Below are 20,785 nucleotides of genomic sequence, written 5' to 3'. Positions count from 1 at the left end.
TCTACAGTTTTTTTTTCTTCAATAATTATTAGAGAGAGTATATTTTATTTAGTGCTTATTAAATTATACATGCCAAGAGTCCACACAAAAAGTATCCAACAAAAGACGGAAGCCCAGTCGCCATGCGATTTGCTCATAGAGCAGAAAGGATAGTACCAAGAGCGATGACACCTGCGAACAATGTGGTTAACTTTGAGTTAGAACCAGAAAAGTTTAGAGGAGTAACCATGGCAGCAGCAGCCGACGATGTAGCACTTGAAGAGTTTGAAGCGGCAGAAGATGCAGCGGAACTTGAAGCGTCGGTCACAGAGGATGCAGCGGAAGAAGCACCAGAAGACACGGAAGAAGTACCATTGCTAGCAACGTTGGCAGTACCAACCAAAGAAAGAGTAGAAGTAGCAGAAGAAGACATTGTTCAGTAATATATAAGTAACGCTTAACGAACAGAGAATCAATTTTTCATGCAGTTTGCTCAAATCATATTTCTGGCATAATGCTTCGTATTTATACCGACAATTTATATTTACATACCAATAGAATTTGACCGTTTAGGAAATGTAATTGATTCCAGAATTTCTAAAAATAAAAGTGTGGTATTTTTACCCCTTATGCTTTTGGCTGAAATTTGGAAAATGCGAAGCCTTCTTCTCCCATAACACAGGTATTTTTTAAGTGTGATACTAAACTAAGCTTAACTGGGCAAACAGATGAGGTCAACTACAACCAACCAAGGCATCAAGGGAGACCAATTCTTTGCGATTAGTATAAAAGTTGAACGATATTAAAAATTTCATGTAGTAATTTTAACGGCGCGATCAGAGGGGCCCAGAACAACTGTGTCATCCTGACACGCTTTTCGCCCATTCTAAAATGGTGAGGATACGCGCTCGGAGACCCCTCGGATTGCAGACCCTTGGAGCTGTCCTCAGATGGTCGGGAATACTTTTCATCCAACTCCTGTCATACGGTGCCGGACTCGAACGCAACTAACGCGGTGCGGATATTTGTTTTTTGATCCACCCCTTTAGGCTCTTTTGAGACTAATTATTACCATTTCTGGAAAATTATTTGGTATTCCGATTAGTTACGATGCCGTAGCAGACAGAGAGTAGTCGTGAGTAAGAAGCGTCATCGTAAGAAATGAGAATCAGGTCAGTTCGTGCGTGGTAATGAATACTATCTATTATTATCCTATAAACCTGGACATCACGTTTCATCAAAAAACTGGGCTGCTTCTCATTGCTGTCTAGAGAAGTAACGTCAGTAGTTTATTGTTTGCGCAGTTTCGGTATTTGTAACTGCACATCTTGTTTACTCATTGCTGTTCATTCACCGATATTTTGTCTGATTCCTCGTAACTTCCTGACCTAAAAGCCAGCCTCCTCGGGGAGAGAAAAAAATAGTATTGTCTTGCGGCATCTCAAGCCGCTTAACATGCATAATTTCCTCTTTGGGAATTGCGCCTCGCTAAGGAGGCTGGAATAAAAGAATCCTGATTCGGATTAAAACCCAAAATTAGATCAAGGATTTGCTTGCAATGTTTTCTTTTACACAGATCAGGAAAGACTCCATGGCTTTTGATCCGGAAGCCAAGACTTATTTAAGTGCATACATATCCCGAGCAACCATGAATCAAATCATCGATTATAGGGGCCATTAAATAACCTACTTCTTCCTTCATACAATACTATCTTCAATAATGGTTTCTATATTATCCAGTTCCCCTTCAAAACTCATAACCATCAGTCTAGCATTAGCCCAGCTATATATCCCTGCTGTCCTGGCTGCCAATGGCAGTATGGACGAGTATCCTGATATGCCAGCACTCGATGGTAGCAGTTCTAGTGAATCTTCTGAAGATGCTTCCACTTCTGCTGATGCAGCCAAGGAAAATACTACAAAGGCAGTGACTTTAGCTACCTCAACCGCCAAAACTGCTGAAGTTGCAGAGACAACTGCTTTGGCAAGAAATTCTTTGGCTGTAGCCGCTACGTCTGCTGCTGCTGCTTCTTTGGCCGATAGCCCTATTTCCGAAAATGCAAGCACCACCATCTGGTGGACTCCTACATCTTCTACCCTTTCTGCTACTGCTTTACTTCAGGGAGTTTCAGATACAGCATCTTCTTTTACAATCACCGCCTCCTCTGCTGCTTCTTCTTCTCTAGTTACTGGAGGTACTTGTGGTGCTGCCTATGAACAGTGTGGTGGCGAGGACTACACCGGTAACACCTGTTGCCAAGAAGGCCTTACATGTGTTACGCTCAACAGCTACTGGGCCAGATGTATCAGTGAATCTACTTTGGGAACTGAAAGCGTTTCGGGAACCAGTGTGATTTCAACATCCACCGGCAAATCAGGATCCAACGTTACCCTATCTACCAGTGTTTCCTCTGAAGTGATAACCACTGAGTACGACACTACTTATCTTACAACCATAACAAGCAATGGAACTACTTATGAAACTTCTGCCACCTCTCATGTCTTGAGCAGTGAAATCAAGGCAGTGAGTAGTGTTGTGACGGTTAATGGAGCTCCTTCTAACTTCTATGCACACTACCAAAGTGGTAATAACTGGAGTTTGAAATTGGCCGCCGGTGTCATTGGACTTTCCTTGATATTGACCGGAATGTGAGATTCATTAGATTTTGAAATCCCGGCATTTATTCATTGTACATTATTAATGGCATACTTTTTTCTATATAAAAATTGATTTCGTCTATATGTATTTGAGTAATCCTTCCCTTCTTCCATCTTCTTAGAGTGAAAAATTTTTGGAGAGAAAATTTTTTAATTTTTATGGTTCCCTATATAAATGTCGCATATTCTCAGGTGTTCTCCCCCTCAACGGATCTGGTTTCTTCTTATTCTACGCAATCCCCACCGTATCTAATGGACCTGGCCGTTGTTCAGAGTTTACTCAGTTCAATGGTTCGTGTTTCACTTGCTGGAACTACAGGATCCCCATGCGAGTGCTAGTCGACCCATTGCTGAAGCTAGTATTTTTTTAATAATACAGGATATGCTCGGTCGAGGGATTGTAGAGTGAAGGGATGATTAGATCTTCGTATCACTGAGCATTTCTTTTTTGAATACTCTTTGAAGCTGATATTTGAATTCTCAGTTGCTTTTCTGTGATTGATCGAGTTCGTGTTGGTTATTGGGGGTCTTATTGTTCTGGGTAGTATATTCCTATTCCTTGCGAATCCGTCCTCCTCTGAGGATGGAAAGAGGGGCATCCGTCTCTTTTGTTCCTATGGAACTGTTATCGTTTTGGAAACAACCATACTGCAAACATGCAATTGTAGAGTGTAGATTTTTCGAAGAATCACTAAATTACGCAAAATTATGTCAAGTTACATACACACTAACAGCAGCCAGAGGTACCGGAAATAGATCCACCCTGCTTAACATCAATGCCCCTATGCTGTTGATCCTGGGTTGCAAGATCATCGTCAGCAGTCTTTTCCAAAATAAGTCCGGACAATTTGTAGAATACTTCGGAAACGTTGACGCCAGATTTAGCACTGGCCTCCATAAACGGAATACCCAACTCCTGGGCCAACAACTCTCCCTGTTTCGTTGAAATTTGTCTGCTCTCCTCATCGTCGCACTTGTTACCAACAAGAAACAACTGTGCATCGTCCTTGGCATGCTGGTTGACCGTCTGGTACCATTTTTTGACACTTTCAAACGAGTTCTCGTCACACACATCGTATACAATAATAATACCCATAGCACCTCTGTAATAGGCGGTTGTAATAGTTCTGAATCTCTCTTGACCGGCAGTATCCCAAACCTGCAACTTAATGCGCTTGCCATTGAGGTCAATGGTCTTAATCTTAAAGTCGATACCAATAGTGGTGATGAACGAAGGGTTGAACTTATCATCAACGAATCTCAATAAAAGACACGACTTACCAACGCCCGAGTCACCCACTAATAGCAACTTCATAGTACGATCAAATGCCTTTGCTCTGTTGGCGGACATTTTGGAAATCACAAAACAAAAATTAGCTCTTGTTTTTAAAGTTGTAAAAGAACAAACAGGGCTGTATCTATGGAATGCAACAAGAGACGAGCGATTAGCTTATAGGCACCCCCCCCTATCGTGGCGGTGATGGGTGACAACCGTTTCAGTCTGTGGCGGTGCTCATTACTTAATCCATATCGAAAAATTTTTTCTGTCTCTTCTCTTTTTTGTCTTTATTTCGTCCATATCGATTTACTCATAATAAGAGAGAAGGGGATCTACTCTAAAAAAACGTCTTAGTAATCCACTATGCCTACGATACCAGTTGATAAAAATGATTTGTTTGAGCTGTTAGGAAAGACCTACACTCATAAGGAATTTGATGAGCTATGCTTTGATTTCGGAATTGAGCTAGATGAAGATACCACAGAAGATGTGAAGGGTACAGACGAACGTCCCGAGTACAAAATTGAAATCGAGGCCAATCGCTATGACATGCTTTGTATAGAGGGTATTGCGCAAGCTTTGAACGAGTATTCAGGACTTAAAGAGTCGCCTCATTACTCCTTGAAACCTGAAAAGCCGGAAATAAGCCTTACTGTCGATCCTTCCACAGAGCAGATCAGACCTTATGCATGTTCTGCAATTTTGAGAAACGTCTCGTTTACCGAACGAAGCTACCAATCGTTCATGGCTCTACAGGACAAATTGCACACCAATATTTGTAGACAGAGAACTTTGGTCGCTGTGGGTACCCATGATCTCGACACCATTAAGCCTCCATTCTTCTACAAAGCTCTACCCCCTGAACAGATCAAATTCGCTCCTTTGAATCAGAATGAGGTGATGGATGGTAAAAGATTGATGGAATTTTATGAGACGGACAAAAATTTGGGCCGTTACCTTCACATCATCAGGGATTCTCCTGTTTACCCAGTTGTCCTAGATTCGGCTGGTACAGTGTGTTCTTTACCTCCAATTATCAACAGTGATCGTTCAAAAATCACCCTGAATACCAAGAACGTCTTTATCGAGGTCACTGCAACGGACAAAACCAAAGCAGAGATCGTTATTAACCAAATCGTTGCCATGTTCTCTCGCTATTGTCAAGATAAGTTTATCATCGAGCCTGTCAAGATCATTTCGGATCATAACAGTCAAACACGAGTGTCTCCTAATGTGAAACCACGGATTATAGCTGTTGAAAAACATTATATCAACTCGTGCTTAGCTTTGGATCTGTCGACTGACGAGATTTGCAAACTACTTAAGAGAATGTCTCTTACAGCAAAGGCCAATCCTTCCAACGATAACCTCATTGACGTCTCTATCCCTATAACTAGATCAGATATTCTTCATCAGTGTGATATTATGGAAGATTGCGCCATCGCTTACGGCTACGATAACTTGAAGAAGACTACTCCAAAGACTGCTGCAACTGTGGCTCATGCACTTCCTATTAATAAGGTGAGTGATATTCTGAGGGCTGCTTCAGCTCAGGCTGGATGGTTGGAGGTTATGCCTCTTGCACTTTGTTCTCATGATGAGAACTTCAAGTTCTTGAAAGATGAGGATGATTCGCTTGCCGTGAAGTTGGCCAACCCAAAGACCGTCGAGTATCAGGTTGTTAGAACCACTCTAGTTCCAGGAATCTTAAAGACCATCAAGGAGAACAAGAATCATGCTTTGCCTATCAAGGTTTTTGAGGCCAATGATATTGTTTTGAAAGACGATACCGTTGAGAGACGTGCCAGAAACCAGAGAAATTGGTGTGCTGGTTATGCCGGTAAAGTGTCCGGCTTTGAGCTCATCCAAGGTTTGTTAGGAAAAATCATGCAGACCTTCAGAACCCCTTGGTTAGAGGATTCATCAACAGATGAACACGGCTTTTGGTTGCAGCAGTCCGATGAAAAGAGAATGTATTTCCCAGGGAGGGGTGCCAAGATAATGTACAGGCCAAAGAAGGGCGCTGAATTTGAGCAGATTGGCCACATCGGTGTCTTACATCCAGAAGTTGTCACAAACTTCGACATTCCATTCGCTGTTTCTATCGCTGAAATCAACTCTGAAGTTTTCCTTTAAGTTTGTGACCACTGCTTGGAATAAGTAATTATATTAGTAAAGTATATATAGAAAGATTTTGCTTTGCCTATTCACTACGTAAAGCTAACTTTCAGCTGACTTTCATCTTGAGGAAACTCGTCTTTGTCGTCGTAGTCGATTCCCAGAACTGATTTTGACTCTAATTTTGAGCCTGAATTCCCATTCGACTTTATAGCCAGGTTGGCAATATGAAGATGTTTCTGATTGCGCTCAGTATAGAACTCTTCAGCAACTGCATCTAATGAACCCGATCCTCGATGGAATCCCGACTGTGGTCGCAACCCGGTTCGACGCGGAGATCCTGTCACTTCTATTGATGGCGCTGGAGAAGTGTCAACTACATTAAAGTTGAACCTTCCACCACTATTTCCAGTGCTGCCAACGCTTCCATTACGGCTGGGCTCATGCTGATGATGATATTCCTCCATCTTGGGAGTCTTAAATTCTCTCAATTCCGTATTCTTAGCTAGCTCTGGAGCTGCCCAAGGAGTCTTCGGTTCCCGGACGTGTTGTTCTTTCTGTGCTCCAATCTTTTCTTGATCCACTTGTCCTCTCTTCTCGGATTCCACTTCGATCTTGGTCACCTCCTCTCGTAATGCAGCAATATCGAATAGTGCAGGGTCATCCCTATTTTCTTCCTCCTTACCTTCGTTGCTCTTTGCTCGTTCCTTCATACCTTCTTCATACATTTGCCACCATTCCTTATTTTTCTTGCCGAACCACTTGTTGTACCATGTGTTCTTCCTCTTAGGGTCTGATGTCTTTGCCGTCTCAAAATCATTGATTAATTTCCTTTGTCTTTCCGTTGCCTCAGCATCTGCCTCTTGGATTTCCACGAAATTGTCACTGATCACCTCCCATCCCAACTTCCTCAACAGCTTGGGCATCACTTTACGGTAGTCCATGTGTCCTTTCACCATTGATGTACAATCAACATTTTCCACCCCATCAATTGGAGATAATCCAGCCACACTTCTCAATCCTCCAGAAGCCGCCCGGAATAAGTAACCCAAGATCCAGTCCTGTTTTGAGTATCCATTAACAAAGCGACCACTAACGATACTACGTGCTAATGCCACAGAATCATTGTCAATCATAACAGGAGCTCCAAATATATAGACATTCTCAATTATGCCATAATCTCCGGTTCTGGCCAAGTCCAGAAGGCACGTGTAAACAACTTTGGCTCCAATACTGAATCCAACCAATGTGATAGGTCGAACACCTAACTTACTTCTCCTCAACGTATCAGCAAGAATAAGTCCCGAAGTTTCAGCTCTGTTCAACGAAACACTCCAAGGATTATCAAGTAGATAACTTAATTTTGAAAGCCACATAGGAAGTTGAATAGCACCCATCAAGGTTGTTAAAATGGTGACACCCAAAATTTGTTGAATAGATTGAGTAAGAATCTCGTTGGCCAAGATTTCAATGGTCTGTCCCATACTCGTAAGCATATCAGGTTCCCAAAGAAGTGAGTAAAGGTCTCCCATAACAGGATCAACGGTACTAAACGGTAAACGAACATCGTCCATCTTACCAGACATCCATCCAGATACGGTAAGAATCAAGTTTAGTCGTCCGTTGTTATGCAAAGGCTTGAATTCGAACGTCTTCACGGATCCAACACGATTATCCATACCTTTTTGACCGATTCTCATACCTGTTAATACACCACCGGCTGTTATAGCAGATGTACCGGCTGTACCTGCAAAGATACCAGCAGTACCACCAATTCCGATGGTGGAAAAACCGGCAGCAACACCTGCACCGATAACAGGGGCCAAAGCACCAGCACTTAGTCCAATCACAAGACCTCCGGCAACAGTGGCAAAAGCAATCTTAACTATCTTCTTGCCTCTACCCTTCTCCTTATGCTCTTTGATGAGATCTCTCTCGTTCCAAGACTTTTGACTGTTTACAATAGCTGTAATTTCGTCCATCTCTAGAGCTCCAGTGATCCTTCTTTCAAACTGGAACACCTCCAGATCCTTGATTCCAAGATATTCGGCAAAGTTTACCATCATAGTTCTTGATCTTGCATCATATACGGAAGAGTCAAGTAAAATAAGGAATAAGTCGCATATAAGTGTCCAACGAATGTCGATATTGAATGAGGAAGAGTCCTTTTTGAAATCGGAATCAATATCAACCATCTGAACATCCTTCTCAGTGATCTCACTTTCGACAACCAACTTGCTATCGAACCACTTTACTAAATCCCCGGGTTCAACACCGTGACAACTCAAGTTTTCAATCATCTGTTGCTCCCGCAAGCTTGTAATACCAAGATGATCATAAAGCTCTTCCATAACATTCATTGACCAACGTGTGAACGATTTCTGGGCAGCTGCCATTTTCTTCATCACCCTGATGGACTCTGAGCCACGAATCTCGTTTAATTGAATATGCTGCTCTACCATTGTCAATTTGGCTAATGCCGCATATGCTATTTTCTGAGACCCTTGAAGCATCGATTTTGTAGTGAGGAGCTGATTTCCCACAGTCATCTCACGATCAATTATAGTTTCTGAAGGCTGATTAAAGTCATCGAACTCGTCGTAATCTGCTACCGTATCGCTTCCATCGCTGTCATCGTTTACTTTTTCACCGTCAATATTTTCAGCCGTTACTAGAGACATTGATGACGATCCATGCAACTTCCTCAAGTTGTCGTTCTCATTTTGAAAGAGAAACTCGAACTGTTTGTCCATTTCTAAAAATTTGGTGGCTTGCTCTTCCATTGCAACACGAATGTAGTTCCGACTGACTCCCCGACTGTTGTCAAAGCTTGAAAGAGATTTATTGCTGTCAGCAAAGGATGCATTATTCATCACACTAACAGTGCTAGCGCTGTGATTCTTCCTTGACTTTGTCCAAAATGCAAAAGAGTTAGATTCATCGCTGCTCTTTGACTTTGACACAGCCACTTTCCCATTGAACACATTCTGTATGCTTTCGCCCTTAGCATCATAGAGATCACCGCAGTCGATTTGAGTATCCATCTCCTTCCATTCGTCGTAGTTAATGGAATCAGAAGTGGAAGTGTCGAAAGTGTCAGATGGATGACTGTGTCTGGGGTCAGACTCAACCCCGGCATCTGTTTCCGAGTTCGTCTTGGTCCCATTTTCAGATTGATTTATCTCCTCTCTATCTCCATTCTCCCTTCCCTTATACTCTTCGGCAACTTTTTGCAAATTATGATCGATAACATTAACAGTTTCATTCTTTGCATATCTGGAATTATTAAGCTGAAACTCCATGAACTCATCGTCACTAATCTCCTCTCCACTCTCACACAAATCTCGCGTAGGTAAACTGGTCATCCTGAGGTCATTTAGATAGTGCAATTAAGGTGTGTTGGCTATTTCGTATGTCTGCAATAGCTACGATAAAGTAAACAGATACAAGCAGCATAAGGAGGCCTGCCTCATCGCTTACTGCGCTTTCGCGCCTACTTAATTAGGTCTAAATAGGATCGCGAGGGATTTCATTTCGTTCTGACCTACTCCATTATTCATTCTTCCTCTGAATTATATTTATATTATTATACTTTATTCAAAGAAAAAAGAGAGACCGCTTACTCTTCGTCTTCTGCTTCTTCCTCCTCGTCCTCATCGACGGCGACGGAGTAGAATTGCAAAGCGTACTCGTTCTTCTTGACGGATATGAATCTGATCCAGTCTCTAATCTGGTTCTTCTTCAAGTATCTCTTAGAAAGATACTTCAAGTACTTACCAGAGAAAGGAGCAGTCGAGACAATGACGACTTTGGATTCACCTTCCTGGGAAACAGAGATCTCTTCACCCAAGTTACCAGTGTGACCTTCGACCTTGATGTGTTCAACCAAGTACTTAACGTAAGAGGCTGGGTCAAAGACACCGTTATCGGTTGGAGCAGAGCAGTCCACAGTGAAAGTCTTAGCGACCTTTTCGCTTTTCTTATTCTAGGAGATATGTTAGTTGCTGAACACTTAATAGAGTAAGCATAGTTCTACGTAAATACCATGACAAGGCAGGCAATAAAAGTGGAGGAATGAAAACACACAGCTGATCAGATGCCGGAATTTCACCTATGTCTACGTCTTCCGGATAATTAACACATCTGCAGTCTCTTCTGTCTTCACTCCTTTTATTTAATGCCTACCGCCAAAGACGGAATAGCTTTCCTAGTTTTCTTTCTTTGGTTATTGATATTCACACGAGAACCATGCTCTCATAGATCCTAGTGATACTTACGATTGGGGCCATCGTGTATGTTTGTATTGATTGAATTAGCGAAGTGCAAAGAAAGAAGACATCGGAGTCGAAATACGTACGAATTTTTTACCACTGAAAAAACTTTACCCAAAAATTTTTTCACCCCATATTGATCCTCATCGAGAAGTTATGAGGAATAGAAGGAAGAAAAATATTTTAAGGCTCCAACGAACCGTTGAGGTAACCCGTTATATGATCACGTGATATTCACGTTTTCTTCTTTTTCTATTGATTCCATTCGAATACGCCTTGTGGGGTTTTAAACTGTCACTTCGATATCAGCGCACCAATGTGGAATGACAACCCTCCCTAACTTTCGTTCGACTTTCTTTTTTCCTGGTATTGCTTTTCATAGGAACACGTAAACTTAGTTGTAACTATACTTATAGATATTTTGATTAAAGTAGCGAGAAGTCATTAAAAATGTGAAACGAATGCTGAAAAAAAAAGAAACAATGAAACAAGAAACAAAAATGACGAAGTGGTATCGTATGCAAGTAAAAATGAAAAAACTAGGGGAAAGATCTAGTCGGTATTTTCCAAACGTGCCGGCGAGTCAGCAGTTTATAGGGGAAAATAAACTTATAAAAACAAGTAAAATCCTAAAAGGCATCCGAGCATTAGTTGAAGTTTCATGGGAGTTTTGGAGAGAGTTGGAACGGAACCATTAGTCTGCTTTCCTAAGCTTGTAGCGACGGGTGATGTCAATGAAGTGGAGAGTGTGCTTGATTGTGACGTATGTATAGATCCGGTTGCAGTTGCTTCAGTATCTATCACAATGACCGACTCGGATTGAAATTGAGAGCCTGAAGATAATCCTAAACTAGGGAGAATATTGATCGTTGTTTCGGAAGTACTGTCATCCTTCGAAAGAGTTGTTTTCAAACTCGAAGTGACTTGTTGAAGGTCAGAATAAAAATACCCTGAACTGACTGTATGTGCTGCATTATTTTTTGCAACCAAAATATGTGCGACCATCTTCAAAAGAATCTATATAAAGGTAAAAGGAGGGATCGATTAACCAGCAAACCTGTAAATGCTTAATATACTCAAAGAAATACACACTTCCTTTTATATATTTATCAGGCGTTTGAAGTAAACTTGGGCTCCTACAACTTATTGTAGCAGAGTGGAATGAGGAAAATGAAAATATGAAGTAATTACCCAATGTTATTCAATGAATAAAAAAGAAATGTTTCAAGCATTTACAGGCGAGCAACAAAACTGTGACATCATATTGAAATATAGAAGCCTTTTTGCCTTTTTGCCTTTTTGCCTTTTTGCCAGACTACCAGCTCTACTTTGGCTCCAATTTGGCCTTCTGCTGCCTGCAACTTCTATTTTTTGGTATCTTCTGGGCCTCGATTCTTTGTCTTTTAGTAATAGTGAATTGCTTGATTTTGGGTCAAAATTATCTGTACCCGCGTTTTTCCTGCAAGTTTCTTTTTTGAAATCACTGGTTTCGGCCGTACCCACCGATTGGGAAATTTCCACAGGGGCAGACGCAAGGGACCGTTAGCTCGATATTATTTCCTTCGAGAATTCTTTCTTGACATACGGCGGCTATTTATTTTATTACATAATGACAGAGGAAAGTTATAATTCATCGGCGTATGCCTTTCTCATACCCAACCTATTTCCAAACACGAGATGCCTGAGTTCTATAAGGTAATCAAGGTGACTCGTGTAACCCTTGCTAGTATCTCTTTTGGATACCCCAATTGGGTTCCTCTTTTCAATTTCAATTTGATCATTCAACCAATTTAGGAATTCCGGCTGTGCTTTGAACTTTCCGGCCAATTTAGAGAGCGTGTAAAGTAAAATTTCACCCTGTTCATCGCCCTGAATATTGTCTAGCCTTTCTAATTGGCATTGGGCCATATGTGCAAACCTTTCGTCATCATTTGCGGCATACAATTCTTGCTCCTCCTGCCCACGCTTTAGTTTAAGGTCTTCGAGAACGTTTAAAATACGCGATTGCAACTGTTTCTCTTTAGAATCTCCGTATAGGTTCAACAGTCTAAGCTGATTTCTCGGCAGTAGCATTTTTTCTTCTATATTATCGTCCACTATCAAAGCCCCTAATAATCCCAACCTTCGTGTCAGTAATTTTTGATTGCTGCTTGCATCCATGAGCTTTTCTAGCAATTCTTGCATGTCCACGAAACTTTCTGAAAAATGTTTTAATGCTTCTTCATTATTACGCAATGCGCTCGAAAGACACAGCGTACCCAACTCTTGCATCCTGTCCTTGAAATCAAAATTATTTTCTATGCTTTTCCAAAACTCATCATCATCGGTTAATCCACTGATGGCCAAAAAAACATCTGCATGCATAGCGATTTCTACTCCAAAATCGATATCCGATCCCAACTCTGCCAAGATTTCAAGCTTGCCTTCAACTTCCTTCTCATTAACTTCCGCAAACGATCTTTCGTCATACAGCCTTATAATAGTCCCTAATGCCAACGTAAACTCTTGTCTATCTTCTGGATTTCCAGCTATCGTTTCCGGACTGTCCGCCACTATTACTGCCTTGTCACGTGCTAATACCCGATCGGCCGAATCTTCTGATCGTAAAATTCTTGCTTCTCTTGAATTTGAGTCTCCCAAATCCATCCTAACGTCTAATCCGGCAGGTATCACCTGACCTGGTTTCACCATTTGCCACTCCGTAGACGGTTCAAACAGCCGGCTATAACAATTGCCTGGATCAAAGTCAGGACAGATTAGTTCCGAGTCTGAGGATAATGCTAATGTAATCACCGAAGAAAGAACAACCAAATATATTATGCCCAGCAATGTCATCAAGAAAAAGCCACCCGATTAATGAATAGTATTGAAGTAAGATACATAATAAATACTGTCAGAATGTGCCAACTCATACTTCATCAAGTTGTTACTTCGCCACATAGCGTACCAGTGGCGCAGTTAGATCTGGTCATCCACTATGTTCTTCAAGATTTCGTCCCATTCAGTGCCTGAAACCAAATCAGGTAATTCTGTTGGCCCTGTACTGGCATTAATGGTTCTTTCATCTTGTCCACAACCAAAAAATGTAGCTATCCAATCTTCATCTCTCATATCTGCAGGAAAGGCAGAATTCTGAGTGAAAAGTGTTTCCGGGATTTCCTTAATCTGTCTACTATTACCAGCTTTCTTACTAGTTTCGAAAATCTCAACGAGTTGTTCCATATGATCTCCTGTCCACCTGGACATAACATTCTCAGACATTTTTGGAACAAATGGAGCAACCTTTTCAGCACTCTTCTCCCAATCCTTTCTCAGATCCTTGAACTCTACATACTTAAAAGTCTCCACTTTGCTGAGTCTCCAAGCATGATAATAGCTATGTGCAAGCTTTTTATAACTCTCAATAAGATCTTTGTGTGACTCCTCAACCTTTTTGAGAAGCGATTCCAAACTTTCGCTCATAACTTTGCTGAGAGTGTCATCATGAGTTCCCAGAATTTGATAAAGAATTACACGTGACAATAAACCCATAAGGATAGGTCTTGAACTATCCAACGCGCAAATAAGATTAGGTGCAACCAAATAATCAAATCCAGAACCAAAATATGATGATATCTGATCAACCATATGGTAAACCAGGTATTGCAAATTGAGCGACAGCTCCAAGTTTCGTTTCTGATACTTGAATGCCAACTCGATATCTTGAAAGCGACCAGACAAACTTCGCTCTTCATAATGAAGGAACAAATGGAAACTAAGTGACAAGATCATTGAATGGGATTCCAGATAGATGCAAAATTGAATTACTCGCTTCACCCTAACAGAAAGTGGCTCATTCTCATTCTGGTGAAGTAGGGAAGATAAAGGCTGTAATCTCGATACAATAAGTCTTTTCAATTCGTCTTGCAACTCAACAACTTGGCTTGTTTTAGGATCCTCACGAAGGTCCATAACCTTTGAACGGATGCGATCATAGATGGCTTCAAATTCCGATTTAAGCGTAATCGTATATATCGCTACTTGCTCCAAGTCCAAGTTATGGCAATTAGAGTTTATAATGCCATGATACACCGGCAATTCCACACCATGGTCTTGGCATTTCAGAAAAAAGCCTTCGGAAATATAATCAGCATAGAAGTTATCCGAGTTGATTCCGTACCATATTTTTCTGGTTAGATTGGCCAACCGAGGATTGTCTTTCATATTCTTGAAATTGGAAGGATCTCTGTTAAGATTAAAGGAAACTGTCATTCTCTTGACAATATCTGAAAATTGGCCTAAATCCCTCGGTTCCATGATGCTTGGAGAACATTGTGAAACAACTCTAAGATAAGCGTAAAATTGCAATAAATCAAGTGAGCATCGACCGAATACACTGAATTTGTCGACGCACATTCTAGCGGTGGATATAATCTTACGATCAAGGGGATGCTCCAACATATAGGCAATATTCTCGATGCTAGTGTTCTCATCGTATCTCGTATATGGAACATTCAGCGCAGTTCTTAACGTCAGGCTACCAAGATAGAGAACAAGCAAGAGCAATCCGATCGTTATAAAGCTAGTATCCGAGTCGAGTGCTAGCTGATAATATTCAGTGTGATCCTTAGGCATGCGGAGAACACTGTCAACATTTTTCTTAAAAGCCTCCTGATCTAAGTATGGGAAGATTGGATAAATGTACCGGTAAAACCGTTCGATAAGTAACCCCACCACCTTTTCCGAAGGCAGCACTTCTTGTAACCTCTCCAACAACTTCTCTTTATAATTTTCAGGCACTGTAATACCTTGAACCTGTAGAGGAACTGAGAAAGCATTCAACGCTGATCTTCCTACATCGCTGATCTTCAACGTTTGCAACCTTCTCAAAGATTCAATGATTCTCTGCCTGAAAGTCTGCTCGGAAACATTCTGCAGCTCCTCTTCCGAGATATCGCTTTCACCCAATGGATTCGTATTCAAAATCATATAGGGAACGTCCATAGGGAGATTATTGTGCTTTTTAAAATACTGTAGGGAGGTGGTGTAAAAAGGATCGGATCTGAGCATACCCTTTGGGGTGAGGGAAGAGATATTGGTAATACATCCAGAATCAGTATCGTAGCTAAGATTTTTAGGAACAAAATGGCATTTAGACTCAGATTCCTCATCCATAGTCATGTAGTTGGCACCATTCTTATAGTACCGAATGTCTTGTTCCAACTGCTCAATACGCTCTTCCAACTTCCTAATCTTGACATCCTTCATTTCATCCACATCTAGATCAAAGACCTCTTCCGGCTTTCTTCTCCCTAGTTTTTCATGATCTGCCCAGTCTGGTTTACGATATCCACAGAGATGTGCGATATTATGCTGAACGCAAACAAGACATGCAGGTCTGGTTCTATCACATTTTACCTTTCTCTTACGGCATATATTACATGCACAAAGAACTCGAGGTCTTTCTTGGATCCTTGTTGAAGTCATTAGCTGACGTTTGGTCCTTGCTTTCGGCATGTTGATAAGAGCAATAAGTATCGATAAACAGAAGTCTTATTTTCACCGCAATACTCCTTCTTCCAATGCAAGTTGATGAATATCCTGAGCCAACTTCTTAGATATTTTGTGGTATTCTTAGTCCCTGTCTTGCTTCATTTGGACAAAACAGAGGTCATTGTTGTAAGTATCTTTTTTGGCTTGGTCCCTGAAAGAAAGGACTTCTGAGCCTAAATCCGATTGTCCCGAATATGCCGAGAACAATTGCACTGCCACAGAATACAGAAGGGAGAAAACAGGATCTTCAATTAGAAATGAATTAGCTTTGAATTAAGAATACGAATTATTACAAATCGATCAAGTTTACCGGCTCAGGGACAGATGCGGGAACAGTAGTGGATCCAGGTGCTCTGATAGATGCTGGAGGTGGAGAAGCCGGCATATGAACAGGATTCTGCACTGGTGATACTGGAGATTCTGCAGAACCTGCCTGAGCAGGTGGCACGCTCTCCTGGACAGAACTAGGCTGAAAGGCACCATGCGGTATTGGGGCATAACCAATAGATCCAACAGAAGAGCCTCTTGCTTCCATATGTGGGGAAGACGGAAGCGGCATCGATGGTCGCTGCTGTATGGACTGAAGAGGAGGAATTGAAGAGCTCTTATAGTCGTATTCCGGAATATCGTAGACCCTTTGAGGTTCTTGGAATTGCTGCTGCTGCATATTCTGCCGCTGGTGTTGTTTTAATCTAGTCTGAAGTATATCATCATAAACCTTACCTATTGCAAACAGCTTTGAGTACATCTCCTGGAAGTGATCAAGACCTTTCTTTTTCTCTGCAATATTTTGAGTCACCTTCATCTGAATCTGCTCGATACTGTTATATATCTGATGAATAGCCGTCTCTCCGTTGAATGGCCTCCTCTGAGACTCTGGAGTCTTCAAATAGCTGTCCAAAAGTTTCACAAAAAGTACAATGTTGTTCTCCTCCACAGGCGTAATAAAAGATGAAGGTTGATTTTGAAACTGCATCGGCATTTGAGACTGCGAGTAGTCTCCATTAATGTTCTCTGTGTTTTCAGTAGGCAATATATTGCTGTAAAATCCGTCTGCAGATGATTGAACTGATGTCCCTGTTACTGCCGATGTTTGTTGCTGCTGTTGTGTACCATTCATATCAGCAAGACTGGCAGCTATAGCCGCATTCATAGCCTCATCTTCGTCCTCATATTCAGGAGGATGCACTTGCGGTAACACCGTTTTCGCCTCTTTCAGCTGACCTTCTGGTGTGATTCCAGCTTCCTTTAATGAAAGTTCAATGGCCTTCTTAAAATCATCATCATCCTCTTCTTCAGTATTAGATAGGCCCTTCTTCTTACTTTTCCTCTTCTTACTCTTTTTTTGCTTGCTTAGTTTGTTCATATGTTCCTGATAACAAGTATCGCATACTCTAACAGGAACAGTAATACCAAATTCGGGTAACTCACACGACTGCGATGAATGCTCATTACAAAACACTCCTCCACACGACCGACAATGGTGCTTTCGGTTCAGAAAAGTAAATAATTTGGAACAAAGCATGCACGCATCGGAATCCTCCCACTCAGGAGCAACCCTTGATTCAATCAAGCTAGAATCCACGGATTCTGTAATCTCCGGAAACTGGTATTTCTCATCCTGAAGCTTCTTGTAAACATCATTGACGTACGTAAGCTTCAGATGGGTACTAAACATAATCGACCACGACTGTATCAATTCAAGAAGATAGGTTTTAATACCTGTATTCAATTCTTTATCGTGAAGTATGCCCACAAAGGGATCCATGAACTCCTTCGATGCTATATCAATAAGGAAATGTTCTCCTCCATTCTTGATGCAGAAATCTATGAGTTTCAAAGCAGAACGTTGCAGATTCGGATTCTTAGTTCCAATGAACCGCCTCTTCAACGACCTCATGGCATCCTTGGAGGCGACTTGTTTAGATCTAATATAGTCACTAATCTCTAACGCCACAGCAAAATCAATGTCCCCATTGGGAATCGACTCAGATGTTGCACGTTCTATCAGGTCATCCATCTCCATATTGTCTCCGGAACCGAACCAGGACATTATTGAATAGAATATGTTGAAGCAATAGCAAAGAAAAAGACAAGCTAATGGAACGATAAGACGAAAAACAAAAATAAATAGAGTCAAGGAGGCGAGACAGACTACTATAAAAAAGAAGGAAGGAAAGAAAAACAAGGCGAGATTCGAAATACAATGAATACCATGCAATCTATAGATGAAATATGCTTGTATATAATATAAAATGTATGCTTTGCTCACTTCCTCAGTAAATCCGCATCGTTGGAAATCATTGGAGCTAAGAAATTATGATCAACCATTCCGGAAGTAGAGTGAACTCCTCTAGATACAACGCTAGTTATATCAAAGTCTACATCTGTAATAGTAGAAGCAGAAAGATCTGACGAAATGGGAGCAAGCCGGTTCTGATGGTACTCAATCAACCCATCCTCTATAGATTTCTGGATGAGAGCAGACCAATCACAGAAGAGAACTGCAGTACAGGATCCTATAGCCACCGTGGTAAGAGCAGCCATCATACCCAGCCAAAGTCCCGCTAGCTCTAAATGTAAGACGAACCCACAAAAATAAGAAATTGGAAGTGCAATGATGTAGTAACATATTAAGTTGAGCCATCCACCGATATACTGTCTTCCTTGTCCGCGCAAGATACCACCTGCAACACAACTTAGTCCGTCGGCCAACTGATAAGCAGATGCAATAACTAAAGCATTAGCTGCCATGTCAAGAACATCGGTCTCATGGGTGAAAAGGTGAGCTATTGGAAATCTAAATGCCAGTAAAAGGGAGCAGTTCAATGCCCCCATTGAAAGAGCCACTATGAATGAAGCTTTGGTAGCAATGACAGCAGCTGATTGACAAGCGGAACCAATATACCAGGCAATACGAGTGGATGCAGCCACAGAAATGGCATACGGGATCTGATAAACTGTGACACATGTGGTGGCAACTATAGACTGAGCAGCTAGAGAAGCCGTACCGAATCTGGCAGAAGCCAAGGAAATAATCTCAAATGCAACCCATTCGGCCTCGATCATAAGAACACCTGGACCAGCCAAGGAAAGTAGCCTGCTCCAATGATGAAAGATATCTCTGGAGAATCCACACCAGCATTGATAACCGTTGATAAAGACAGCATAACCAACCAAAGCAAGAGCCATAACCCAATTTGTGATGACAACGGCAGTAGGTGCACCTATGAAGCCTACACCGATATTATGTCCCCACACCAACTCCAGATTAAGTAAAACATTCAAAGGAGCACATACTATTAACACGTAGGTAGAAGCCTGGAAAATTCCCTGGGCCTGAAGATACTGCTTAGTAACTTCAAATATGATGAATCCGGGTACTCCAAATACCAACCGTTGGAGAAATCTCGAAGCCAATAAAGCAGCCTCTTGCTCTGGTACGAGGACACTGAGAAGGGGATATGATCCATAGTACCAAATTACAAAAATAGGAATGTACAAAATGAGAAGTAAGCAAAGACATCTCATCGACTGCAATCCAACGGACCGAAGATCGTTTCGGCCATAAGCCTGTGGACAGAGAGTAGATAGAGAAGACGCTATACCTTGAATGATTCCGTAGGATGAGATATTGGCTAAAAGATTTGAAAGAGACACGGCAGCAAGTTCATTTGGACCCAAATTTCCCACGGCATACACCGAGGCCACAGTGAGAGAGTATTGAAGTAGGAATGTGGCTATAAGAGGAATAGACGATTTCATAATCATATGAATTTCTATGCGAAGATCTGTTTCAGTTTCCAGAAGCCTTCCATTTTCCCCTGTCTTTGTGGGGACTAGTCCGAGATTTTGCATTCTTTCCGACAGGGTAGATGCCGTTCTAGTCAGCTGGATATAATTATCTTCATCGTCAGCTCCGTAGTGTCTTCCTCCATCTCCCAAATATGGGGAAGAGGGGATCGGGGCGCTTATCTCATCCCGATTAGGCACTAATGAAGGTGAAGTGACCGAAGACATCCATAAATCAAAAGTGTCTGAAAAGAATGATAAGGAAAGTGTCTCATGGAAAGATTTGATTGATATCTTTTGAGGAAAAATTCAAAATTGTCCTCGAGAATTCAAAAGAAACGAGATAAGCTTTCTTCGGATTTTATATTTTTCCATTAGACCCAAAAGGGAAATTTAAGAACATCGATCGCATGCACTTTTTCATTTAATTACTTACAGTTCAGGCAACACGTTTACCAAAGCTAAATATACTTTTCCAAAATACTGACCGCTGTCTCTTCACTAATTGTCGACGTTTGACCTTGAATGATTTGATTGTATCGTCTATAGCGGAAATTTCCTCCTGGATATTCAAGATATATTCACTAGTTGTATCTGGGGTTCGTTGATACTCTTGAACGGGAATAACATCATAATCAATATCATCTACCTGCTCTTTGTTGTCGTCGTCCAAAAATAGTGTGTCTATGGCAAGATTACTGTCGATGCTGAGTCCATCGATACAGGTCTTTCTTGTAGTAGCACTTGTGGAAATTGTCGAACTATCCTGGGGACTCTCGTGTGGTAATTCAAAACAGAGAGACTCAAGATTTGAGACGGATTCTCCTCTAGTAGAATCTAATGCTTTTGGTTTATTGATTTGTTGCAACTGCGGTTTAGACTCGGGCACACTAAAGGAAACTCTTTTACTAATTTTTGGTTTTGGATCAATATTCAGTCGCAAGCTCTTCTTCAAACTGCATGGCTCTGCGCTTAAATCAATTTCAACAGTTCTTATTGTGGGCGGCCGACTGAGCTTTATTCTTTTCGACAATGGTCTTTTTCTCCTTCTTCCCACCGCTGAAGTTGAAACGGTAGAAACTACCGATAAAATTTCCGAGTCGGTTTCCATTCCCTATGGTTGTTTCAAAGTAGAGAGATAATAAGTACAGGTAAC

The 20,785-nt window shown here is 41.4% G+C and overlaps 8 protein-coding genes across 8 annotated transcripts; 2 read left to right on the top strand and 6 right to left on the bottom strand.

Annotated features, from left to right (window-relative positions):
- Positions 1-1,699: 1,699 nt before the first annotated feature.
- Positions 1,700-2,632, top strand: FOA43_002608 (uncharacterized protein; the record flags this gene model as incomplete). Its single annotated transcript, XM_038922895.1, has 1 exon — positions 1,700-2,632. One exon carries the CDS (start codon positions 1,700-1,702, stop codon positions 2,630-2,632), a length of 933 nt encoding a protein of 310 aa, XP_038778823.1.
- A 1,647-nt stretch (positions 2,633-4,279) lies between these two features.
- Positions 4,280-6,052, top strand: FRS1 (phenylalanine--tRNA ligase subunit beta; the record flags this gene model as incomplete). Its single annotated transcript, XM_038922894.1, has 1 exon — positions 4,280-6,052. The coding sequence occupies one exon, from the start codon at positions 4,280-4,282 to the stop codon at positions 6,050-6,052; it is 1,773 nt and encodes a 590-aa protein (XP_038778822.1).
- A 74-nt stretch (positions 6,053-6,126) lies between these two features.
- Positions 6,127-10,323, bottom strand: FOA43_002606 (uncharacterized protein; the record flags this gene model as incomplete). The annotated part of the gene is made up of 3 exons (XM_038922893.1): positions 6,127-9,400; positions 9,658-10,019; positions 10,312-10,323. The coding sequence occupies 3 exons, from the start codon at positions 10,321-10,323 to the stop codon at positions 6,127-6,129; spliced, it is 3,648 nt and encodes a 1,215-aa protein (XP_038778821.1).
- A 1,605-nt stretch (positions 10,324-11,928) lies between these two features.
- Positions 11,929-13,140, bottom strand: FOA43_002605 (uncharacterized protein; the record flags this gene model as incomplete). Its single annotated transcript, XM_038922892.1, has 1 exon — positions 11,929-13,140. One exon carries the CDS (start codon positions 13,138-13,140, stop codon positions 11,929-11,931), a length of 1,212 nt encoding a protein of 403 aa, XP_038778820.1.
- A 123-nt stretch (positions 13,141-13,263) lies between these two features.
- Positions 13,264-15,718, bottom strand: FOA43_002604 (uncharacterized protein; the record flags this gene model as incomplete). Its single annotated transcript, XM_038922891.1, has 2 exons — positions 13,264-15,688; positions 15,714-15,718. 2 exons carry the CDS (start codon positions 15,716-15,718, stop codon positions 13,264-13,266), a joined length of 2,430 nt encoding a protein of 809 aa, XP_038778819.1.
- A 408-nt stretch (positions 15,719-16,126) lies between these two features.
- On the bottom strand, positions 16,127-17,737 carry FOA43_002603 (uncharacterized protein; the record flags this gene model as incomplete). The annotated part of the gene is given in 2 exon segments (XM_038922890.1): positions 16,127-17,720; positions 17,733-17,737. The coding sequence occupies 2 exon segments, from the start codon at positions 17,735-17,737 to the stop codon at positions 16,127-16,129; spliced, it is 1,599 nt and encodes a 532-aa protein (XP_038778818.1).
- Positions 17,738-18,105: 368 nt separating this feature from the next.
- FOA43_002602 (uncharacterized protein) lies at positions 18,106-19,857 on the bottom strand (the record flags this gene model as incomplete). Its single annotated transcript, XM_038922889.1, has 1 exon — positions 18,106-19,857. One exon carries the CDS (start codon positions 19,855-19,857, stop codon positions 18,106-18,108), a length of 1,752 nt encoding a protein of 583 aa, XP_038778817.1.
- A 211-nt stretch (positions 19,858-20,068) lies between these two features.
- On the bottom strand, positions 20,069-20,591 carry FOA43_002601 (uncharacterized protein; the record flags this gene model as incomplete). The annotated part of the gene is made up of 2 exons (XM_038922888.1): positions 20,069-20,519; positions 20,587-20,591. 2 exons carry the CDS (start codon positions 20,589-20,591, stop codon positions 20,069-20,071), a joined length of 456 nt encoding a protein of 151 aa, XP_038778816.1.
- Between the last annotated feature and the right edge of the window lie 194 nt (positions 20,592-20,785).

The sequence above is a fragment of the Brettanomyces nanus genome, chromosome 2, assembly GCF_011074865.1.
Source record: "Brettanomyces nanus chromosome 2, complete sequence".
Taxonomy (NCBI): Eukaryota; Fungi; Ascomycota; class Pichiomycetes; order Pichiales; family Pichiaceae; genus Brettanomyces; species Brettanomyces nanus.
Note: the sequence above shows the minus strand (reverse complement) of the source record. Positions and strands in the feature narration are given on the sequence as shown.